The following is a 21286-nucleotide window of genomic DNA, read 5'->3' as shown; positions in this document are numbered from 1 at the left end:
GGAATCTGCTTCCTCAGACCATTCTTGGCTCTAACTGTTTTAGATGGGCTTCCCTGAAAACCAGACTGAGACAGTGATTTGGATGCAAGCTAATCACTGTGATATGCCATTGGGCTCAAAGCCCGAAATCTAAAGGAAGTAGGATGAGGCAGAGGGAAGAGTTAAACTGCAATGCAGTCATGACAAAGGCTTTAGCTGATCCCATGGGTAGCACTGGAGCTGGGATGGCCTTTCCGAGTTGTCCTGCCTCAGCCAAGTGGGCTGGGCTTTTATAACTTGGATGTAGGATGTCTTTGTTGAGGAGTCATGACTTCAGGCGAAGTAGCTCCCTTCAGCTGGTGGCAATTCTCAGAAACTCAGCTGAGTGCTCTTAGCCACCAACACTGCCAGCAGCTGAGGAAATGAGTGCTTCTGTCCTAAAGGATGCATGCCAGAGCATCCACTGCAGGCACCGAGGCACCTTCTCCTCTGCTTTACCCCAGAGTCCACATGAACAGCCTCGGAATTTTAAAATATCACCAAGACCAGGATTACAGAAAACAATTTAATTTGGGGGGTGGGCAGGGAAGGTCTTTTAGTCTTTAGTGGTGTACAGTCAAGAGTTTTAAAGTCATGTGAAGCAGTTTCCCTTTGGCTGATTATGCCACCAACTCATCACATATTTCAATTTATCTGCTTTGCTTTTTAATTTTTAGGGGTTACTTCTTTAAAATTTAAGTTTGATTACTAATTACTTAAAATATTTACAAGATTTCAAAACAAGGTACATTCCAAAAAGTCTAGCTTCTATCCCCACACTTCTGCCGTTTCCTCCTTCTCACTATATATATAATATATATGTTGTATATATGTGTATGTATGTATGTGTGTATATATATATGGTTTATCCTTTCATTTAGAAGTACACACAACACACACACCACTCACTCTCCCTTTTTCTTAGATAACTGATAGAATACTGTGATGGTTAACTTTGTGTGTCAACTTGACTGGGGCACACGTGTGCCCAGACATTTGGTCAAACATTCTGGGTGTTTCTGTGAGGGTGTTTTTGGTTGAGAGTAACATTTAAATCAGTAAACTGAGTAAAGCAGATTGCCCACCATAATGTGGATGGGCCTCACACAGTTGAAGGCATGAATAGAATTAAAAGGCTGACCTCTGTCCAAGTATGAGAAATTCCTCCTGACTGACTGCCTTCAAGCTAGGACGTTGGCACTTTCCTGCCTTCAGACTTTGAGTTTTATAATAAATCTCTTATTTAAACAAAATCACCAACTTGATGATTTTATTTAAAAACATTTATTATAAGGAATGCGCCCCTGTGATTATGGAAGCTTATAAGTCTCAAGGTCTGCAGGGTGAGTTGACAAGCTGGAGACCCAGAGAGCCTAAGATGGAGTCCCAGTCCAGATCTAAAGGCTGGAAAACCAGGAGAGCTGATGGTATAGTTCCAGTCTGAAGGCTGGCAGGTTTGATACACAGGATGAACCCATGTTTCAGTTCAAGACTGAAGGCAGGAAAAAGCCAACATCCCAGTTTGAAGGCAGTCAGGCAGGAGGAATTCTTTCTCACTTGGATGAGGGTCAGCCCTTTTATTCTATGCAGGCCTTCAACTGATTGGATGAGGCCCACCCACATTAAGAAGGGCAATCTGCTTTACTCAGTCTACTGAGTTAAATGTCAATCTCATTACACACACACACACACACACACTACTACTACTACTACTACTACTACTACTACTACTGGTTCTGGAGAACCCTGACTAATACACACACCATCAATATACTTTTTTCCATCTTGATTTTTTTTCACTTAACATTTTATTCTAGGGATCAAGTTTCAGCAATACAGAGAGTTATTTTTCATTTTGATAGCTTCATAGGACTCCATAATGTGGATGTAATCCAGCTTTTCAACCAATCTCCTTCTAATGGACATTTGGGTCATTCCAGTCTTTTGCTATTACAACTAGTGTGGTAGTTACAATAATGTATTCAACATTTCCTTACTGGTGGGCATTTAAGATATCTCCAGTTTATTATTATTTTGTTTTAAAAAGTTGATGAAATAATGACCTTTGTATATAAAGATACCCAGGAATGCTAAGAGAATAGAGAGTTCCCAAAGTGAGTCACAGCGTATGTATGATATGTGTATTTTTGATTTTTAAAAATTTTCACAGAACTTGGCATATTCTTTTTTTTTTTTTAAGTTACAGTAAATTACATTCCCACGGGCAATGTATGACAGTTCTTATTCCTCACATCCTCTCCAACACTGGATACTGTCACCCCTTCTAATTTTTGCTCATATGACAAGGGAAAATAAAATCTAATTGTCCTTTAAACTTGCATTCCCTGGCTACTAGTGAGATTAAGCATCTCTACATATTTAGTGGTCACTGAGATTTCGTTTCCTATGACTTGCCTACTTCTGTCATCTGCACATGACTGGGTTTTCTTTTTCATACTAGAATATAGTAAAAGATGAAACCCTTTTGACTATTTCTTGAGGTTAGAGTATGATCCGGCCCAGAAGTTTCCCTAATTTTGGTACGTTCTAACCAAATCAAAACTTAAATCTTTCCATAATCCACCCCCACCCCCCAAAAAAAGGGAAAAGAGAAAAGTGTGGTACTGCATATATGTCCATGAGGACAGGGACTTGTTCACCTGGCACATTCAAATGACTGAAGACCAGGGACCTCCCTGCATGTTCTGCTTTGCACAACCTTCCTCTAGGACTTTTATACGTCTCTGAACTGATGGAAATCCCAATAATCACAGACTGAGTTTCCTGTTGCCTCAGTAGGATGGGGCTTAGAGTCAGATTAATTTTATTTAGAAAAAATAGTGACTTTTCTTACACCCCAGAGCTTGGAGTAAAATTCATACATGCCACACATCTAAGGAAATGTTTCAAAAAATAATATTTGGGGAGGGAGGACTAGAACTAGAAGGAAAACCTTAGTCTAACTGGAAGAAGAATCCCACTCATGGATCCCAAGATAAGATTAAATAAGAAAATGTGGGCAAATTATGAGAAACCAGAATATGAGAGTATTAGGACTTAAGAAAGTTTTGACTTTGGGATGAAACAAGTGGGGCCCCAAAGGGTTGTTCAAAAGCAACTAAGTATTTGCTATGAAATTATTTTTCATCATCTCAGCAAGAAGGGATCAGATGCAAGACTTAAACCTATGTGTATAAAACAGATTTTGCAATTTCTCAATATGGATTTTAGAAAAAGATTTGTCATCTCCCACTCCAGATCTCATCCTACACAATATACTATGAGATACACTACTCTTGACTTGTGAAATAATTGAGTTTTAGAATAATGAGGTTCTGAATATTAAAAATATAAGTATAAATTAAATAAATCAACATTAACAGCTGCTTAACAGTGATAAAATATATTTTTATTTACTTCGTTGAGTCAGAGGGTCATAAAAAAAATTATTGCTAAAGTAGATACCAGGCAAACAGAATGGTGCTTTAGAAGTCCAGTTACCTTGGAGTTTATTTAAACTAAGAGAAAAAGGTCATAATGTTTTCATGCAATACATACTTCGTTCTTTAAATAACAATTCTGACAAATAACAGAAAGAATTAAGGAATGCTGTATTTGTGATCCATACAAAACACCAACATTTTGGGTTATACATAATTTAAAGAAATGTCCCAAACACTTTTCAAAATACTGTAGTAGCCAATACATAGAGGCATGCCTTAGGTGGCCATAGGAATGCAGTTTAGAAAATAAAGAAAAAAATCACACTGTAACTACTCAAATTCTTCAAAATCACTGAACAAGAAAAGCAACAATGAACTTCCATACTGATTTTACGTAACTTCTATACAGTACCTTGACTTAAATCCAAGAGCAAAAGTTAAGCCTCTCCTCCTCTATTTTTGGTAAACAACTGCATGGTAAACTTAGATGACATTTCCCCCGGATTTTACCTGGGAGTGGCCTTTTAAATTTTTTATTTAAAAGAGGGCAGGTTTGGCACTTTTATACTGATGTCACCAATGTTAATATTTCTTGGGATCTCAGGAAGATTCATATTCTTTACAGCTGATACAGCACGGGCTGGAGCTCCCGCTAAGCCAGCCTGTATACAGAAGCAAATAAAAGAAAAAGAAAATGTACAGCTCAGGTGTAGCCCATCAAAAAACACTAAAGCTGGAGGACAATGATAAAAGAGTTTCATAAAACAAGCTTAGAGACCAGATGGTAGTTTGAATTGGTATGGAATGGTTACTTTGAAATACTAATCTATAAAGAGAAAACAGTTGACACCTTAAAAAATACAGTGAATACATGCAATGATAACAATGTAAAGATTTAAATACAAATTAACCTGTGCTACGGAAACATCACACACAATATTCAAATGACAAAGCTAGATCTTCACCTATATTTTGATTTAACTGACTTATGATATAAGCATAAAGCATATTTTACATTAGCTTCCTTATTAGACATCTCTTGCAACAACTGTGATAGATTTTGGGTTTTTGCTTTTCAACTATCATTTATTGTTAATATATGCTGTGAAATAAAAACTGAAAGTAGTAAATCATGTTCGTTTAGTTTCTTAGGGCTAAACCCTTAAAACATTTCAAAACAATGAAGTTTTTAAAAATTATTTTTTAAAATTGTAGAGGCTCTTCTAAACTTTTCTAGGAAAGTTCTAGGACATTAAAAAAAAAAAATCAGGTTTTTAAAGTGAAGCTTCAGGACTTCCCTGGTGGTCCAGTGGTTAAGACTTTGCCTTCCAATGCAGGGGGTGCGGGTTTGATCCCTGGTCGGGGAGCTAAGATCCCACATGCCTCGCAGCCAAAAAACCAAAACATAAAACAGAAGCAATATTGTAACAAATTCAATAAAGATTAAAAAAACATAATAAAGTGAAGCCTCAATCCAAAGAGAATGGTTCTGCCTAAAAATGAAACTGCAAGAAGAGGATCAATCCAACCCTTCAATGAATTAGTAAAAATATAATGATTAAAAAAATTTTGTCATATAAAGTAGATTCAACATATGTTCAGTTTACAATATACAAATTTAGAGAAAGAAGAGCATAAATGCAAAAGGTAGGATATATATAAATAAATGAATTCTAAAATTTCCAATACCATTAGTGTACAATATTTGGCTTTCATCTTAGTTGGAAAATTTATAATTTGTGAAATAATTTTGAGAGAAAATATGCTTAAAAATAAAGAAAAATGGGGCTTCCCTGGTGGCGCAGTGGTTGAGAGTCCGCCTGCCGATGCAGGGGACACGGGTTCGTGCCCCAGTCCGGGAAGATCCCACATGCCGCGGAGCGGCTGGGCCCATGAGCCATGGCCGCTGAGCCTGCGCGTCGGGAGCCTGTGCTCCGCAACGGGAGAGGCCACAACAGTTGAGAGGCCCGCGTACCGCAAAAAAAAAAGAAAGAAAGAAAGAAAGAAAAATGCATATATATCACTTTTCTCAAATACCTATATCAACAGTCTTCATATTTTTATGTTTTAATTTATATACCAATTAGATTTCATCAATTTTTATTCAGGTTATGTAATAAAGCCAACAAACACATGTGAATTCGGTGTCATACATTATCTTGCACAAAAGCAATTAAGTAACAAAAACAAATCTTCTACTTTGCTTAGATTACATATATGAGACAGTGTCCATGTAATCAGAAAGATTAGTTTTAATGTCCCTTTTTGTAATTTAGTTTTTTTCTCTCATGTAATCCTACCTCTTTTGTTAATTAAAAAAATAATAATAATAAAGCTGTTACCTGAGAAAAATCTTGACTGATACAAAATAGGCCAGTGTAAACTATTTGCTGAATAAAGGATACAAACATTGTTAAGCAATGAAATAAAAGCCATAGATTATCAAGTTAGAATTGGAAATAATAGAAAAATCAGTAAAATAGTATTTAATAATATATAGTCCACACAGGCAATGATAAGGGTGATATGGATGAAAAACTCCATACCCAATTAAAGACTGAATAGGGTTGGAGAATTCAATTTTTATAATTTAATGGAGTGTAGTTGTTTTTGATGTGTAACTAAAAATTTGACTGACCTCTACATTTATACCTACCTGAAGCAACGCAGTTTTTGTTATACCCTACCTCTCTCCAACTGCCCCCCAAAAGATGTTGGAGATATAGATGAATATTATTTAGGGTAGCATGAATCATATTCAAAAGGATCTTTAACTTGATCTTTTCAAGTTCAGTGTTTAGCTCCCAAAATTTAGAATGGTTTAGGATCAGAGAAGACTCTAATTCAAAGAGCTTCCTTTTGCTAGGAAGTATGTTGTTTGCCAAGGGAACAAAAATTATTTTACAAACTTACAGATAACCTGGAACTAAGTATCATTTTTCCAGTAGAAGGATTTTATAATTTTTCTAATTAAAAAATCAATTTGCCACTATTGCTACTTTGGAATTTCTATACAGGGTGCTAATTATGAGTAGGCTATCAAAAAGTAATGACAAGGTATTTAACTATAAACATTTTAAAAGGCATGAATTATTAGAGGATTTTATTATTGAGAAAAAGAGAGAAAAGGTAGGGTGTGTATGTGTGTGTCCATCTGTCTGTTTTACTGGATGCTATGGTTAACATTTATAAGTAGTAAAAATACTTTTCTTAGTATTAAATGTCATTGTCAAGAAGCCTTCTTTTCCATAATACCCTGTACCATGAGCAGCTAAACTAAAGAATAAAACTTCATCCTGTTAAATGTCATTAGATTAAGTCGTTTCTTTGTGACCACAGATGGTGTTGACTGTTAGCTGCTAATGAGAATACATAAAGTCAATATAGCAATTGATTTCAATAGCATACATGTGCCAAATTCATATTATGTAAAACCAAAAGAAGTTTCTAAGTCAACAAACTACAATTTCTCTAAACATAAGCAGCAAGCCATAGACATGCAAAGGATGGTAACTACTCAGAACACGCAAATGAATCAAGAGAATCAAATTATTTCTCAAGCATGTTCAATACTTTTGTGTAGTTATGTCACAAATTTAAATGATAGTAAATTTAAAAATTGTAATGTGTACTTCAATTAAGTTTTAATTAAACTAACATTTTAAGAAATAAGATTCTTTAGAATATAAAATGTAAAGAAAAATATGAGAAGGACTGTTGATCGCTATTCAAATGCTTAAATGAGCTGTCAATGTTTACATACAAAAACTCAGGGCTTAAAAAAAAAAAGACTTCATGTCACTCAGGTAGTTAACACCAGAACTGCTATAAAACACATTTCAGTTTCAGACTTCCATGAATGTGAAGTCTGAAACATTTTTATTAAAGAATAAAATGTAAAAGAGGTAATTTGCCATTAGGAAATCAGTTTGCCAACACAAAGGTATAAAGGAATTTTCATCTTAGTTAAGATTTTTTTTAGTAGGATATACTCAAAACAAGATAACTTTCATTAAACACAATTTTTTTGAACACTAAAATTTACAGAAATTAAGTTTACCTGACTTGTTAGTGGTATGTACAATTTAAAATGTAAAAATAAGATACTTCTGACAGTACAGCATAGTTCTTATAGATTTAAGATTACACAGTTGACATAAAGGAGAAATAAAAAGAATGAAACCCTACTGGAGAAATAACTTGTTTCCATCTATGTTGTTATACTTGAGCACCACCATGGCAGGTAAACTGCAGCAACTCCACTAACAAAAACAAATACATGAATCCAAAGCAGTTAAGAGTATGAATCGGATGGAAGAATGAAGTACAGCATATAAAAGAATGGTCATGTTTTCTCTCCCATGAGATTAAATAAATTAACAGAATTAAGAGAAAGAAAACAAAATGAAGTCTGCAAGTATACCAAAATGAGGCCAAACAGAAGACTTATACAGACATACTCTCAGAAATTTCAAGCACTTGAATCACAAAGATAGTAATGGATGGATATGATTTGGTTTTGATTTTGTTTTTAAATTGCCAGACCCAAAAATAAACAAAATATGTGCAAGCGAAACTGAAAAAGCAGCATTACTAAAACATATTTCAAAGAATCTGAAGACTCCCTTTTCCTCATGCAATAAGCAATTAGCTTTCTCCAAGGGAAAAGGAAAGAACCTAGATATTTACTTCATCTAACACATAAAATTTCCTACCATCTTAAAATATTTTTTCAAGCTTGATATATAGCATAATAAGATGGTAGTTGAAATAATTTGTACATACTAAAACCTTTACCCACCCATCCTGCTGGAAGTTGCTATATGCACATTCATAATTTTGACCTAACAGCAAAGTGAAAGAACATCAACATTAATAAACACAGTATTAAATGGTTTCAGACTCAAAATCATTAACAAAATAATGGCAGGTTTTGAAAGCATGCTTTGAGCAGAATAGAAAATGTCAATATTTTAATTTCTGAATTTAAGGCAGAATAACTTTTAAACTGGGGACAGGCTTGCTCTTTGCTTTAAAGGCAGTGCTTTAATACTGCAATTATAAACAGATTAGAAATGCTGATGACGGTCCTCTAGTAAGCAAGAACTATGGCATTTTATGAAAATTTTTATCAAAATGAGAATATTTAAATTTTTTTAAACCTTTCAGTACTAGTCATTTTATGTAATCTTAAATTACAGTTTTAATTTCTAGCATAGGATTTATCTGTGTGAAATAAATATAGCAGACCGATGTCATTTATGGATTTAATATAAATAGTTTTGACCCTTACAAGTGGCCTCAAGGGTCCTCATCATAATTTTGAATAAGAGAGTAACTGTGTGTCAAAGTAGAGGGGCAGAACCAACTCACAAGCTGACTTTCCAATATCTGTATCTTAGGGCCGCTTTTTTTTTTCTCTATTCTTTGAAAATAGATACTTGATTAAAAAAAAAAAGCAAATTACTAGTTCTAGTGATGGAAGTTATAAGACCTAAGTGATTGATGGTTCTTTGGTAGAAAAAGCAATTTAACATAAATTGAAGACTGGAACATAGAAACTGGCAGTGATTGAGATCAATGGAGTAAATGAGACCATTACGTATTTTCAATTCCCAGGATAAAGTAATACAGATCCAGGGTCCAAAAGTGGTGTCCCTAGCTTCATGATACATAGCCCACTAACTCGGGATAAGAAACTGTAAAGCTACCTGTATGTTGCTGCTTCTTAAACACATCCAGAAAGTAGTAATTTAGTGTCTAAAAAGCAATGCCAAATTCCCAGTGGCATTTTTCTAATTACTAAAGTGGTTAATCTAACTTGTTAAGTTTACACATTTTTTCCTTGCATGGCACTCAATAAAGTATTTTCATTTTGAAATTTTTAAATGGAAGTATATGAACATTTTCATTTTCTTGAAATGGTTTTGTACAAAAAAGTTGTTCATCGCCATCTCTACATGGAAATGTTTAAAGAGTAATTCACACAGGTAACTTATGGTGTGAAAAATGCACAGGAACTAGCAGACAAAATTTAGTTGTGTACGGCTTGGAGTCTATTTAAAACATTTCCAATTTTTGCCAATATGCTTTGTAAAAATTTTCAGGGTTTACAATACCTTATTGAGTCTTACTATGATATGTTTGGATATCAGAAGGTTGCTACAGTTAAAATACATTTTATTTTGGTCAATATATTTAATTCCATGTTTTAGAGTATTTATTTCTATTTTAGAAGATTTCTGATCTTACTTTTTGTTGGCTACTTCTAATATTCACCTGTTGTCAAAACTGCAAAAGCAATTGTTAAGACTTTGGAACTGAAAACCATTAGGTTGGGGGAGGGGGACTATTTAACAGTCACTGTCCTAAGCCTTTACCGGTTCCCACTTTGTATGCTAATCTCTAAAGGTTCAGCTTTTGGTTTTTAAATTCACAGCTTCCAAAACCCAGCATACAATTTTATGTTAGAATCCTAATTTAGAAACATGGGGGAAAAAATCTGTGAGAGTTAAATTAAGGTTCTGCCATATGATGCTAAAAATAAACTCTGATTTACATACAAAGTAAATTGTCATTTCTACAAATGTAATTTGTCAGTTAAATGACAATGTTTAAAAAAAAAAGAACAAAAAAACTTAAACTTTCCTTTTACAATGCAGGCACACAAAACAGAACAAACATGACATCAATGATATACTAGTAAAATACACTAAGTCCAATAAAAGATGAATAAACTACAAGGAGAAACTAGAATGGAAAATAGGCTACAGGGACTATATGGGTTCATTAACACAAAGAATTTTTGAGTCTGGCCTAAATAATTAATTGCCTTTGACATCATTTTGCTTTCCCTTTGTTAAAATACATTTTTCTCAAAGTCAGCAATACCTTGTCTACCTGTCCTGTCTGGGAGATTGAAAGATAAAGGTCTGTAAGAGAGAAGAATGGAAAGAGCTAGAAAGATCAGGATGTTCGGAAAAAAGAGGACTGACTTTTAAAAAGTAGTGACTAAATTCAGACCCATTTATTCATCTTGAAAATCACATGAAATACATAAAGGCTAACAAGTCTCCCCAACCCCACCCCTCTACCTCCACCCCCAGGGAGTCCTTTTACTCCTAGGCAGATTCCTGAGTGCCTCTTACACTTCCCCCAAATCCCACCAACCTCCCAGCTTAAATCCTCCTTTTCCAAGATCCCAATGTTATAGTAAACCATTTATCTATCAAAGCAGGATAGATGAAAATATATTCAGAGCATATCTTTGCTTCTCGTCTCTTTAAAGATCTGGGTGATCTTTGCTTCTACCTGTCTAGGTAATGGGAATTAAACTGGTTCACTTTTGACTGTTACCAGAAATATACTACTTTTAAGATAAAATAATAAAATCTTTGATTTCTGACAAAGTAAAGGCGACTCGATACATCCATGTTATATTTTAAAAGCTGTATCTTAATTATATCCAGGCTTCTTAAAAGATAAATGATATTCTAAACATTACTTAAATTAATTTTTAAAACATGATAAACAGGTCTTTTCATCAATCATGGTATTCTGAACTTTAAGATTTGCTTTGTAGCTTTTTGCTTACATAATACATTTTAACTAAAATTTTGTAAGAGTAAGATTAATAAAAGCTTATAGCTTGCTCTCAAATAATTTTGGATTATTCTGCAGTCATATATTTGGTAGATATAACCAGTTTAAATAACATGGAAAAGGAACCCATATGAAAACTCTTGACATTTCACTGCGTCTGGAATAAAGCTGGTAGCCTTCCAAACATACTTAAAATATATGAAAATTGCTGAAAAATTACATAAAATCAACATTATTTAAACACAATTTCTTAAGGTATGATCAGAACTATATGGCTTCACCGTGACTCAAAATCCTACTTTATGAGGAAAATATTAGCAGACATCACATATAGAGAAACACTTGATAAACATATGTTAGTTTATCAATCAGATTTAAAACATACTTTTTTTGTAAAGGAGAAAAAGAAAAACTAATTTGGTAGCAGATAACAATTGATTATACATGTTAAAAGACAATCAGTGGATGAAAAACAAATATTCACCAGTATTCAAAACCATTTTAAATAGCACGTTTAAATAGCATGTTTCTGTTAAAGGACTTTAAGTTATAATGTTCTTATAACTATTTCCACTAAAAATGTAAATTCTTTATTTTACTGTTCTTTATAGATTAAAAAAAACTGGCTCATTAACAAAGTTTTACTGGACAATCAAAAAGCAAATATCCATTTTGTAATTATTACAGGTCCTTCATGATTTCTGTCAATATTATATATAGCAAACCTAAGGAGGAAAAGGTGGGCAGGTGGGAGGAAGGGCACCACCAATGGAAAGGAGTTAAATACCTGGAAATGTGATAATTCCAGACAAGAGGTCGATATATTTTGACAGATGATTACATGGAATTCACAAATTACCACATATCCACTCATTTCAGACTAATTATTAATGGATTGTATCACTGTCTGTCTCTTGGCATTTAAAATCTATAACCATATAGTTTTGTAAAGCAAAGTTTAACAGACATAAATTTCAAGTTATCATTTTAAGACTTTAAAAACTATAGCTTAGTGTTTATGGTAAACCTTTTGCCCTATTGAACAATACACTGCAAGCCAACTCTACTAAATAATATTCTTAGCCCTTTTCCTTGTCCTAAACAAAATTTTCTCTATTAATCTAGTTTGTTTTTCCTGTTCAAAAATCAGTATTTTAAAAATTGGCTGTAGAACACACAAAATATATACAATTACTTAAAAAGAGTCATAATTTTAAGCTCTTCCCCATTACAACCCTCTCCTTTGGGAAACCAAGGAGGATGATAACTTGAGATAAAGAGAAATTAAGGACTATTTTAATTTAAAACAGAACATTGGAAAATGTTTTTATACAAAACTTCAACTGTTTCTAATCCTCAGATTTCAGATTTCTCCACCATCCTGTGTTTCATTCCATTCCAATGAGCACAGCATTTTAAGCTGATCTTTTGAAAAGCCAACAAGATAAAAATTCTTCAGAACTCACCTGTTGTAAATTAATGCTAGCATATTTTTAATATCTTTCTGCTTTTATAGTAATATTTACTTTAGGTCAACCAAATAACTGTACTAATAATTATAAATAAAATTAGTTTTCTGCATTATGACTATAAATACCAAAGGTAAGAGTATCCTCAAACATGTGTAGTATTGAATGAGATATCAAGACTATTCATCTTTCTAAATTTCTGTATAGCAATAAGAAACAACCAAAATCATGTAAACTTGAGAGGCTCAGCTACAGCACCTGTTACTGATATTCAGCCTTGTTATTGAGGGAAGAGTCATATAATTCTAAAGTAGAGTTTTACAAAAGGCAAAACTGCTGGTTGGTCCTCATTCACTCAATTTAGCAGCACGAAGTTAGCTGTATATAACTAACCAAATCTTTCTCTTCTAGAATGCAATAAAAGCCATGAATACGTGTATCATTATATGGAATGTATGATTTAGCTAACTTGTCAGTGACCTTTGGGAAGGATCCAGAATTAAAAGATTAGAGCACTGAATTTCTTTTTTCAATGTGCACTCAGGCCTACTAAGCACCCATTATAACACTACTTCCTTATGAGAATTCCATTTTCTCTCCTTTCCTTTTGCAGAAATAGTTTTATAAAACACTAAATTTATATATCTTTAGAAAACCAGTTCTAAGACTTCCTTGATAATTAATGACTAAGGTTTAATGACAAATATTGATTGCATTATTCATAATTTCTTTTTTAAGCAACAAGAATTGGGAATTTTATTCATTACCCAAAGCAATTACGACTGTGGCTAAAAGAATACACAAAACTATTTGGTGGATAGTGGTCACAGAACATTTAACATACTAAAATGTGTATATTCCACTTCTGTTTAAAATTGAATAAGCATACCAGCTGTACCTAAAGGGTGATACTGAAGGACAAACAGTGAAAGCTACAAATCATGCATAATTTATGATCATGCTTACTACCTTCATCAACTAAAGCACTTTCCATTCTTACCTCAGATTTCTCCAGTTTATTTTGTGCATCAATTTGTGTAACAATCTCATTCATGTTGGTCTCCAATACCATTCCCCCCATCACCATTTCTGCAAGAATATTGTGAACCTAAAGAAAGAAAATTCACTATAAGAATGTTTCATGATCCCAGTAATTTTTCTTTCAAATACTGCTGTTTTATGAGCTGTAAAACAAAAATAATTTGGAGTGGAGACTCATAATACACTTATGTCACTACTGTGAAGCCTTAGGCAATTATACAAACCTCTTTAAATCTTAGTTTAATGAGCTGTAAAACAGAGATAATAATAGTACCTCCTTCATAGACTGATGAAAAGATTAAGTGAGGTCAGTGACCATGGAAGTGCCCAAAACAAAGTAAATAATCAATAAACATTAGCTACCATTATAGTATCAGGATTAATGCTAAAAAAAAAAAATGACCCATAAGGGCCTTTTATACCTGATTCTTAGTCAGTAATTATTAAGTTGTTTTATGCTCAAGGTACTCAATGAGGCTATGTGGCATTCCTACAAGCTCTAGATTTAAAATGAAGTAAAAGTTTCTTTATATTACAGGTACTTTAATAATGCTTTTACCCCAAAGCCCTCTCTATATATCTAATTACTCAGATTTTTTATGATCAAATACATCTTACAATGACAAAAAACAACATTTTCCATTGGGGAGAAAAACTATAACCCAGGTGTTTTGTCATAAGGTATTTTACTGGATCAAAAATCACCAAGTCAAAGCTGGAGTGTCACAGAAGAGTATACTGTGCTATAATTTCTAAAAAGTAATGTGGCAGCATTAAGAATGGAGACTCTGAAATTAGAAAGGTATAAATACTGACTCTATCACTTATTAGTTGTATACCCTTCAGAAGTTAGTTACTTGACCTCTCTGTTATCTTATCTGTAAAAGAGAGGTAGAAATAGTATGGGTACCTCATAGAATTATCATAAGGATTAAATAAATTCAAGTGAAATACCTAATAGGTGCTTAAAAAAAAAAAACTAATAGGTATTTTAAACAAAAACTTTTAAAAATTAAATATATAATTATACTGTTTGATTTTCATTCCTTTTTAAGATTTCATGCAAATGTACTCATGATTTTTAAAATTCCTATTATTTATTGATGTTTCATTTTGGAAAGATGGACACCTCACATACCAATTTTGAAGAATTACAGAAATTACTTTTCCTTAGCAAACAAAACCAGAAGCTACAATTGTTTTAAACAATAGTGCTAAATATCATCACTTCTACTACTATCTTTTCTGTTACTAGATACCATTTATTAAAACTCTGTTTTGATGCTGCACTTACAGTATCTGATTTAATTCTCACATTAACCTTTGTTACAGCTGAGAGAATAAACCAGCTCACTCAAGACGCATAAGCTAATATGTGGCAAATCAATGACTCAAACCTAAATCTGAGTGATCTAAGTCCAATACTTTGCTTTCTTCTGTTAACAATAATAAATGAAATTGATACAGCAAATCATAATCTATGAAAATTCAATTAAAGGTCAAGAAGATAACTAGGTGATAAAATAAAATTACCTTATAATAGGTAATAGGTACTATATGCATAAAAAGTGTTCAGAAAGAAAGGCCACGGCCAGGGGACAGAGATTCATTAAAACTTCTGTTTTAGCAGTCGAAATTCCTCTTTTTTGTGTGTGTGTGTTATGCGGGCCTCTCACTGTTGTGGCCTCTCCCATTGCGGAGCACAGGCTCCGGACGCGCAGGCTCAGCGGCCCAGCCGCTCCACATGTGGGATTCTCCCAGACCGGGGCACGAACCCGTGTCCCCTGCATTGGCAGGCGGACTCTCAACCACTGCGCCACCAGGGAAGCCCCCCTCTTTTCTTTTTAAAACAAATTCTTATGCAATAGCATGACTTATATGCTGATAGAAGTGTAACAACTCCACCACCCCCGTTTTGCTCAGGCTTTCTTATGGGTTCATCCCTACATATACATTGTACTATTGCCTTTCGAAACATCTCAGAACACAAGCACTAGATTGGTGGAAACTACAGATTTCAGTAATACTGAAATATCTACCAACTTTAGAGGTAACAAAATATGAGCAGCCTACAAATGTGGGTCGTATGTAAAAAATTCTAAGAAATGTATGTAAATTTGTCCTTAAAGTAAAAATAATTCCTATGAAAGCCAGTTCAGATCCAGAAGAGACAGAAAATAGAATTGAAGGGCCTGTGAGCTAAATTCTTAAACATAATCTCACTTATTATAAAGATAATAAATGCCTAAAGAGTGTATTCTCAGTGAGGAGGTACAATACGTTATGTAGAAATTTAAGGAGAGGGCTTCCCTCGTGGCACAGTGGTTAAGAATCCGCTTGCCAATACAGGGGACACGGGTTTGAGCCCTGGTCCGGGAATATCCCACATGCCTCAGAGCAGCTAAGCCTGTGTACCACAACTACTGAGTCTGCAAGCCACAACTACTGAGCCCATATGCCACAACTACTGAAGCCTGCACGCCTAGAGCCCATGCTCCACAACAAAGAGAAGCCACCACAATGAGATGCCCGCACACTGCAACAAAGAGTAGGCCCTGCTCGCTGCAACTAGAGAAAGCCCATGCACAGCAATGAAGACCCAATGCAGCCAAAAATAAATTAAAAAAATAAATTTAAATAAATAAATAAGAAATTTAAGGAGATAAACATCGTGGGAATGAGAACTATTAATTGGAAGGCTACTCCAATACTATTCAGGTTATGGTGTCCAAAGTAAGGTATGTCACATGTGGAGGGGAAATTAAGAAGGTGAACATGTCTATTGATAGAAAAATTCATATTCCAAGAATTGAGAAGAATTTTTGGCAGACTTAATATGAGAAAGAGGATGATAAAGGTCTGCTTTTAGCTTAGCCCTAACTCATATGGTTGACATATTTCAGTATTTTGTTTTATAAATTTTACTTAAAACAGATTTTTATGGAAATAAAAGGGTAACAATATGCTTATAATACAACTCATCTACTAAACTGCTTTGTTGTTCAGCTAAAAGTTCAACGAGTTTTCACTCTCTCTTATGAATTATTATAGGTATTTAAGTGTTTAAAAAGTGGCAAATACCACACTAACAGTGTATTTTTGCCTTTTTCTTCTGGACATAGACTGTAACTTCTAAATTACATTTTTATTTTTTTTAAATCACAATATAAGCCATACAGAAACTTATATATAAAAATAGTCTCTACCATCCTCTGCTTCTGTTATTAGGTCCCTCTAAAGATAATCACAGTTAATTGTATCTTATATACCCTTCCAGAAAACTTGTTACGCATATACTTGTTATATGTGTGTGTGTATATATCTAATGTACACAAATGAGATCACATTGTACACATTATTCCCACAGTTCTACAAGAAAATAAAGATTGAATTGTTGGTGCTTTGTGACCACCTAGAGGGGTGGGATAGGGAGGGTGGGAGGGAGGGAGACGCAAGAGGGAAGAGATATGGGGATATATGTATATGTATAACTGATTCACTTTGTTATAAAGCAGAAACTAACACACCATTGTAAAGCAATTATACTCCAATAAAGATGTTAAATGGGGAAAAAAAAGAATGACAAAAAAACCGACTGAATTGAAAGTTAGAGGCAAGAGAAAATGAGCATTATGAGTTAATAAAATAATAAAAGTTACTGGAGCCAGATATATGTACAAGAATAAGAATGATCAATGAAACTGCTGGTAAGAGCAAAGAAAAATACAAAACTAAAATGGTGAATCTACACTATTATCACACACCTAAAAGTGAGAAATATACAGGTTCCTCAGAAATATTGATAAGTTATTAAATGAACAAATGAGAGGGACAGAACGGTATCTATAATATGGTCCCACTGAGGTATACTAAAAAAATTGCACACATACACACACTTGGATATACCCAGAAAAATTCTGGAAAGGCACGAAAATAATTAGAAAAAAAAAAAGACTTTATTGTTTTAAGAGCAGTTTTAGGTTCACAACAAAATTAAGAGGAAGGTACAGAAACTTTCCCATACATACAGCCTGGCCTCTGACATGCACAGCTTACCAGAGTGGTAAATATATTACAACTGATGAACCTACACTGACACATCATAACCACCCAAAGTCATAGTCTACCTCAAGAGCTCTCTTTTGGTGGTGTACATTCTATGGGTTTGGATAAATATGATATATATCTATCATTATGGTATCACACAGAGTATCCTAAATATCCTCTATGCTCCACCTATTCACTCATCCCCCTCCCTCCCCAAGCCTGACAACCACTAATCTTTTCAGTATATGCATAGTTTTACCTTTTCCAGAATGTCATATAGTTGGAATCACACAGTACATAGCCTTTTCTGATTGGTTTCTTGCACTTAGTAATATGCATTTTAAGGTTCCTCAATGTCTTTTCATAGTTTGATAGTTCATTTATTTTTAGCACTGAATAAAATTCCATTGACTGAATATAACACAGCTTGTTTATCCATTTACCTACTGAAGGACATCTTGGTTGCTTTAAAGTTTTGGCAACTATGAAAAGAGTTGCTATAAACATCCATGTGCAGGCTTTTGTATAGACATAAGTTTTCAACTCTTTTGGGTAAATACCACGGAGCACGATTGCTGGATTGCATGATAAGAGTATGTTTAGTTTTTTAAGGTATCGCCAAACTGTCTTCCAAAGTGACTGTATCATTTTGCATTCACACCAGAAATGAATGAGAATTCCTGTTGCTTCACATCCTTACCAGCATTTGGCGTTGTCAGTATTCTGGATTTTGACCATTCCAATAGCTATATAATGTGCTGCAAATATTTTTTAATAGATAGTAGTTGCCTAAAGAATGGGACTGGAGGACTGAGGAAGAAAGGAGACTTAGCTTTCTTTCATAGTTTTTGTTTGTTTGTTTGTTTGTTTGTTTTGAAAACTTTTAACACGAGCATATATTGCTTAAAAAAAAAAAACCTTCCTAAAGAGTAAGAGAGATCATTCAGAGGAACAATATTAAAGGTAATGGCCATGTACCTATTTAAGTTATTTAAGAGGTAGCTCAAAGGTGTTGAATATTTGTTAGTGATAAGAGAAGCATGCCACTTTTTACATATGTTAAACAATAAGTCTTTCTATGTGTCAATGCAGAACCTGAGACTTTGGCTTAAAACTACTGTAACATATAAGATTAAGTGGTCTCTATATTATTTTATTATTATTTACAAAATATTATAATGCACATAGTTGGCATCTAATAAATACTAGATGCCAACACTTCTTTCTTCAAAATCATTTATCTCAATTATCTTAAAATTCAAAAGTTAAAAGAACACGGCATTTTTTGTACTTAGTCTAACTACCCCATCAGTAAACCATATTTATTAAATATTTATATACAGTGCTTACAGACAGCAGCATCTTAGTTGCGTAAAGCCTACATAATCACTGGAGAGTAAATGAAGATTAAATCAAACACATTTCACTGTTTTTTTTTTGTTTTTTTTTTTGTCACACTGCACAGCATGTGGGATCTTAGTTCCCCGACTAGGGATCGCACCCACCCTCCCTGCATTGGAAGCATGGAGTCAACCACTGGATCACCAGGGAAGTCCTACATTTCACTTTTTAACAGTTACAGGTCAACCAGGCAGAACCAAGCATCTAAAAACAAAAAAATGAAAGGAAGTCAAATTACATAGAGCCCTTTCTATGGATTGTCACTTGTTTTCAAAGCATAAAGCTACTTTACTATAACTTATGCTAGAAATGAGGTCCTTTGCACCAAACATCTTTTAATTTGACTACGTTAATATCTTACTACAGGGGTGGTCAAGTAAAATACGGCATATACGTTCTACACAATATTTCACTTAAGAATAAAGCTGATACCTATATATTGATATGGAAGGATCTAAAGAGAGATGAAGTCAATAAAGCAAGGCATAGAACATTACGTGAAATAAAAACATGCTTTATCACTCACTGAACCAAGAGAACTATGCATATCTTTGGAAACATATAGAAAGAAAGTCTGGAAGCCTACCTAGACAAACTATTAAGAGAAATTACTTCAGGGAAGTGGGGTAGTGGTGAATAGGTATAAAGAAGGGGACAAGGTAAGAAGAACTTTCATGTTTAATCATATAGCCTTCAGTACTATTTGACTTCTTTGTTTCAAGAAATTTAAGTATTATTATTGTAATTTAAAAATAATAAAATATATGAATAACACTGTAATGTTAATGGTGTGTGTCTGTGAGACAGACAAACACAGACACAGGCAGACAGACACCACACATCTTCCTAAAACAATTACTTGAGGACTGGGGTAAGAACATATTCTTCACATAACCCTGCAAAGTGTTAAGCACTCAATAAATATTTTGTAAAATGTGTTTTGCAAGGAACACCTCCCTCTTCTCCTCTTGAAAAAGAAAACTGAACAGGAGTTTTAAAAGGAGTTGAAGGGGAGGCAAAGCAGAGTTATAAGTCTACTCTAAAGACCGTAATACTGTAAGAAATGATTTTTTTTATTATTAAGAAAATAGCCGATTTTGATGAAATGACACATTGTTTTAAATATGTTAGCAAATTTCCATTTATGTACCTGTGGGTCATAGTCTTACTAATTTGATAATAAAATGTTAAGACATGTATTTTCTAATAAAAATTTAAATAATGTACCTCAAGTAATCTATTAATACCTGTATTTATAATTCTAAATGGTCTAAACCTCACTTCACGTTTTGATATTTCTTCAAATGTAAGTACAACTGATCATAAAAAACATCATTACTTTACATACCACTGAAAAGGAAAAGTGCTGACAATTAAATTATGACAAGCAGCCAGCCCCGCTGCCTCAACCCCGCCAGGGTAGCGGCCAAGCAGAGGGCTGTTGGGGGCGAGGTACGTATGGGGTCTTCAGATGCCTGCCTCCCACCCACCTGCTGCTGCCAGAGCAGTAGGAGGACAGAGCGACCTACTCCACTGCTCTAGGGACTTTCCTGGTGGCACAGTGGTTAAGAACCTGTCTGTCAACGCAGGGGACACGGTTCGAGCCGTGGTCTGGAAAGATCCCACATACCATGGAGCAACTAAACCTGTGCACCACAACTACTGAGCCTGCGCTCTAGAGCCCATTAACCACAACTACTGAGCCCTCGTGCCACAACTACTGAAGCCCGCGTACCTAGAGCCCATGCTCCGCAACAAGAGAAGCCACGGCAAGGAGAAGCCCGTGCACCACAAAAAAGAGTAGCCCCCACTTGCTGCAACTACAGAAAGTCTGTGTGCAGCAACGAAGACCCAATGCGGGAAAAGAAAATAAATTTAAAAAATAAAATGTAACTACCAGAAAAAGTAAAAAAAAAAAAAATTATGGCAAGCTATAGAATTGTAAATGCATACTGATCTCAAAAATGTTAAAATGTGAAAGAAAATCAGCATTTTAGAATCAACGAAGTATGATATTTTCTTGTCATGCTTTAGCTCTATGGGTATTTATAAATAAAAGATATAATGAAAAAATTTAAGTAAGAAAATGTATGTCTTTGGGTTTTACTGGAGTCACTACCAACATTTAAAAAAAAATAGCTTCAGAAATACATCCTCTCAAAATATATTTATCAGAACTTCATTAAATCTAAAAATATATTAAATTTTTGTATAATTATTCTCCAACAGGATAGCTGACATATCAAAGTGTTATATAAATCAAAA

The 21286-nt window shown here is 34.1% G+C and overlaps 1 protein-coding gene across 1 annotated transcript in view; it reads right to left on the bottom strand.

Annotated features, from left to right (window-relative positions):
- Nucleotides 1-3411: 3411 nt before the first annotated feature.
- AP3S1 (adaptor related protein complex 3 subunit sigma 1) overlaps nucleotides 3412-21286 on the bottom strand; it is a 70028-nt gene continuing 52153 nt past the window's right edge. The window contains 3 exon segments of the mRNA XM_082651330.1: nucleotides 3412-4027; nucleotides 4030-4123; nucleotides 13533-13640. Of these exon segments, the coding sequence (XP_082507456.1) occupies nucleotides 3999-4027; nucleotides 4030-4123; nucleotides 13533-13640 (231 nt within the window). The 3' untranslated portion in view covers nucleotides 3412-3998.

The sequence above is a fragment of the Grampus griseus genome, assembly GCF_964374135.1.
Source record: "Grampus griseus genome assembly, chromosome: 3".
NCBI lineage: Eukaryota > Metazoa > Chordata > Mammalia > Artiodactyla > Delphinidae > Grampus > Grampus griseus.
Note: the sequence above shows the minus strand (reverse complement) of the source record. Positions and strands in the feature narration are given on the sequence as shown.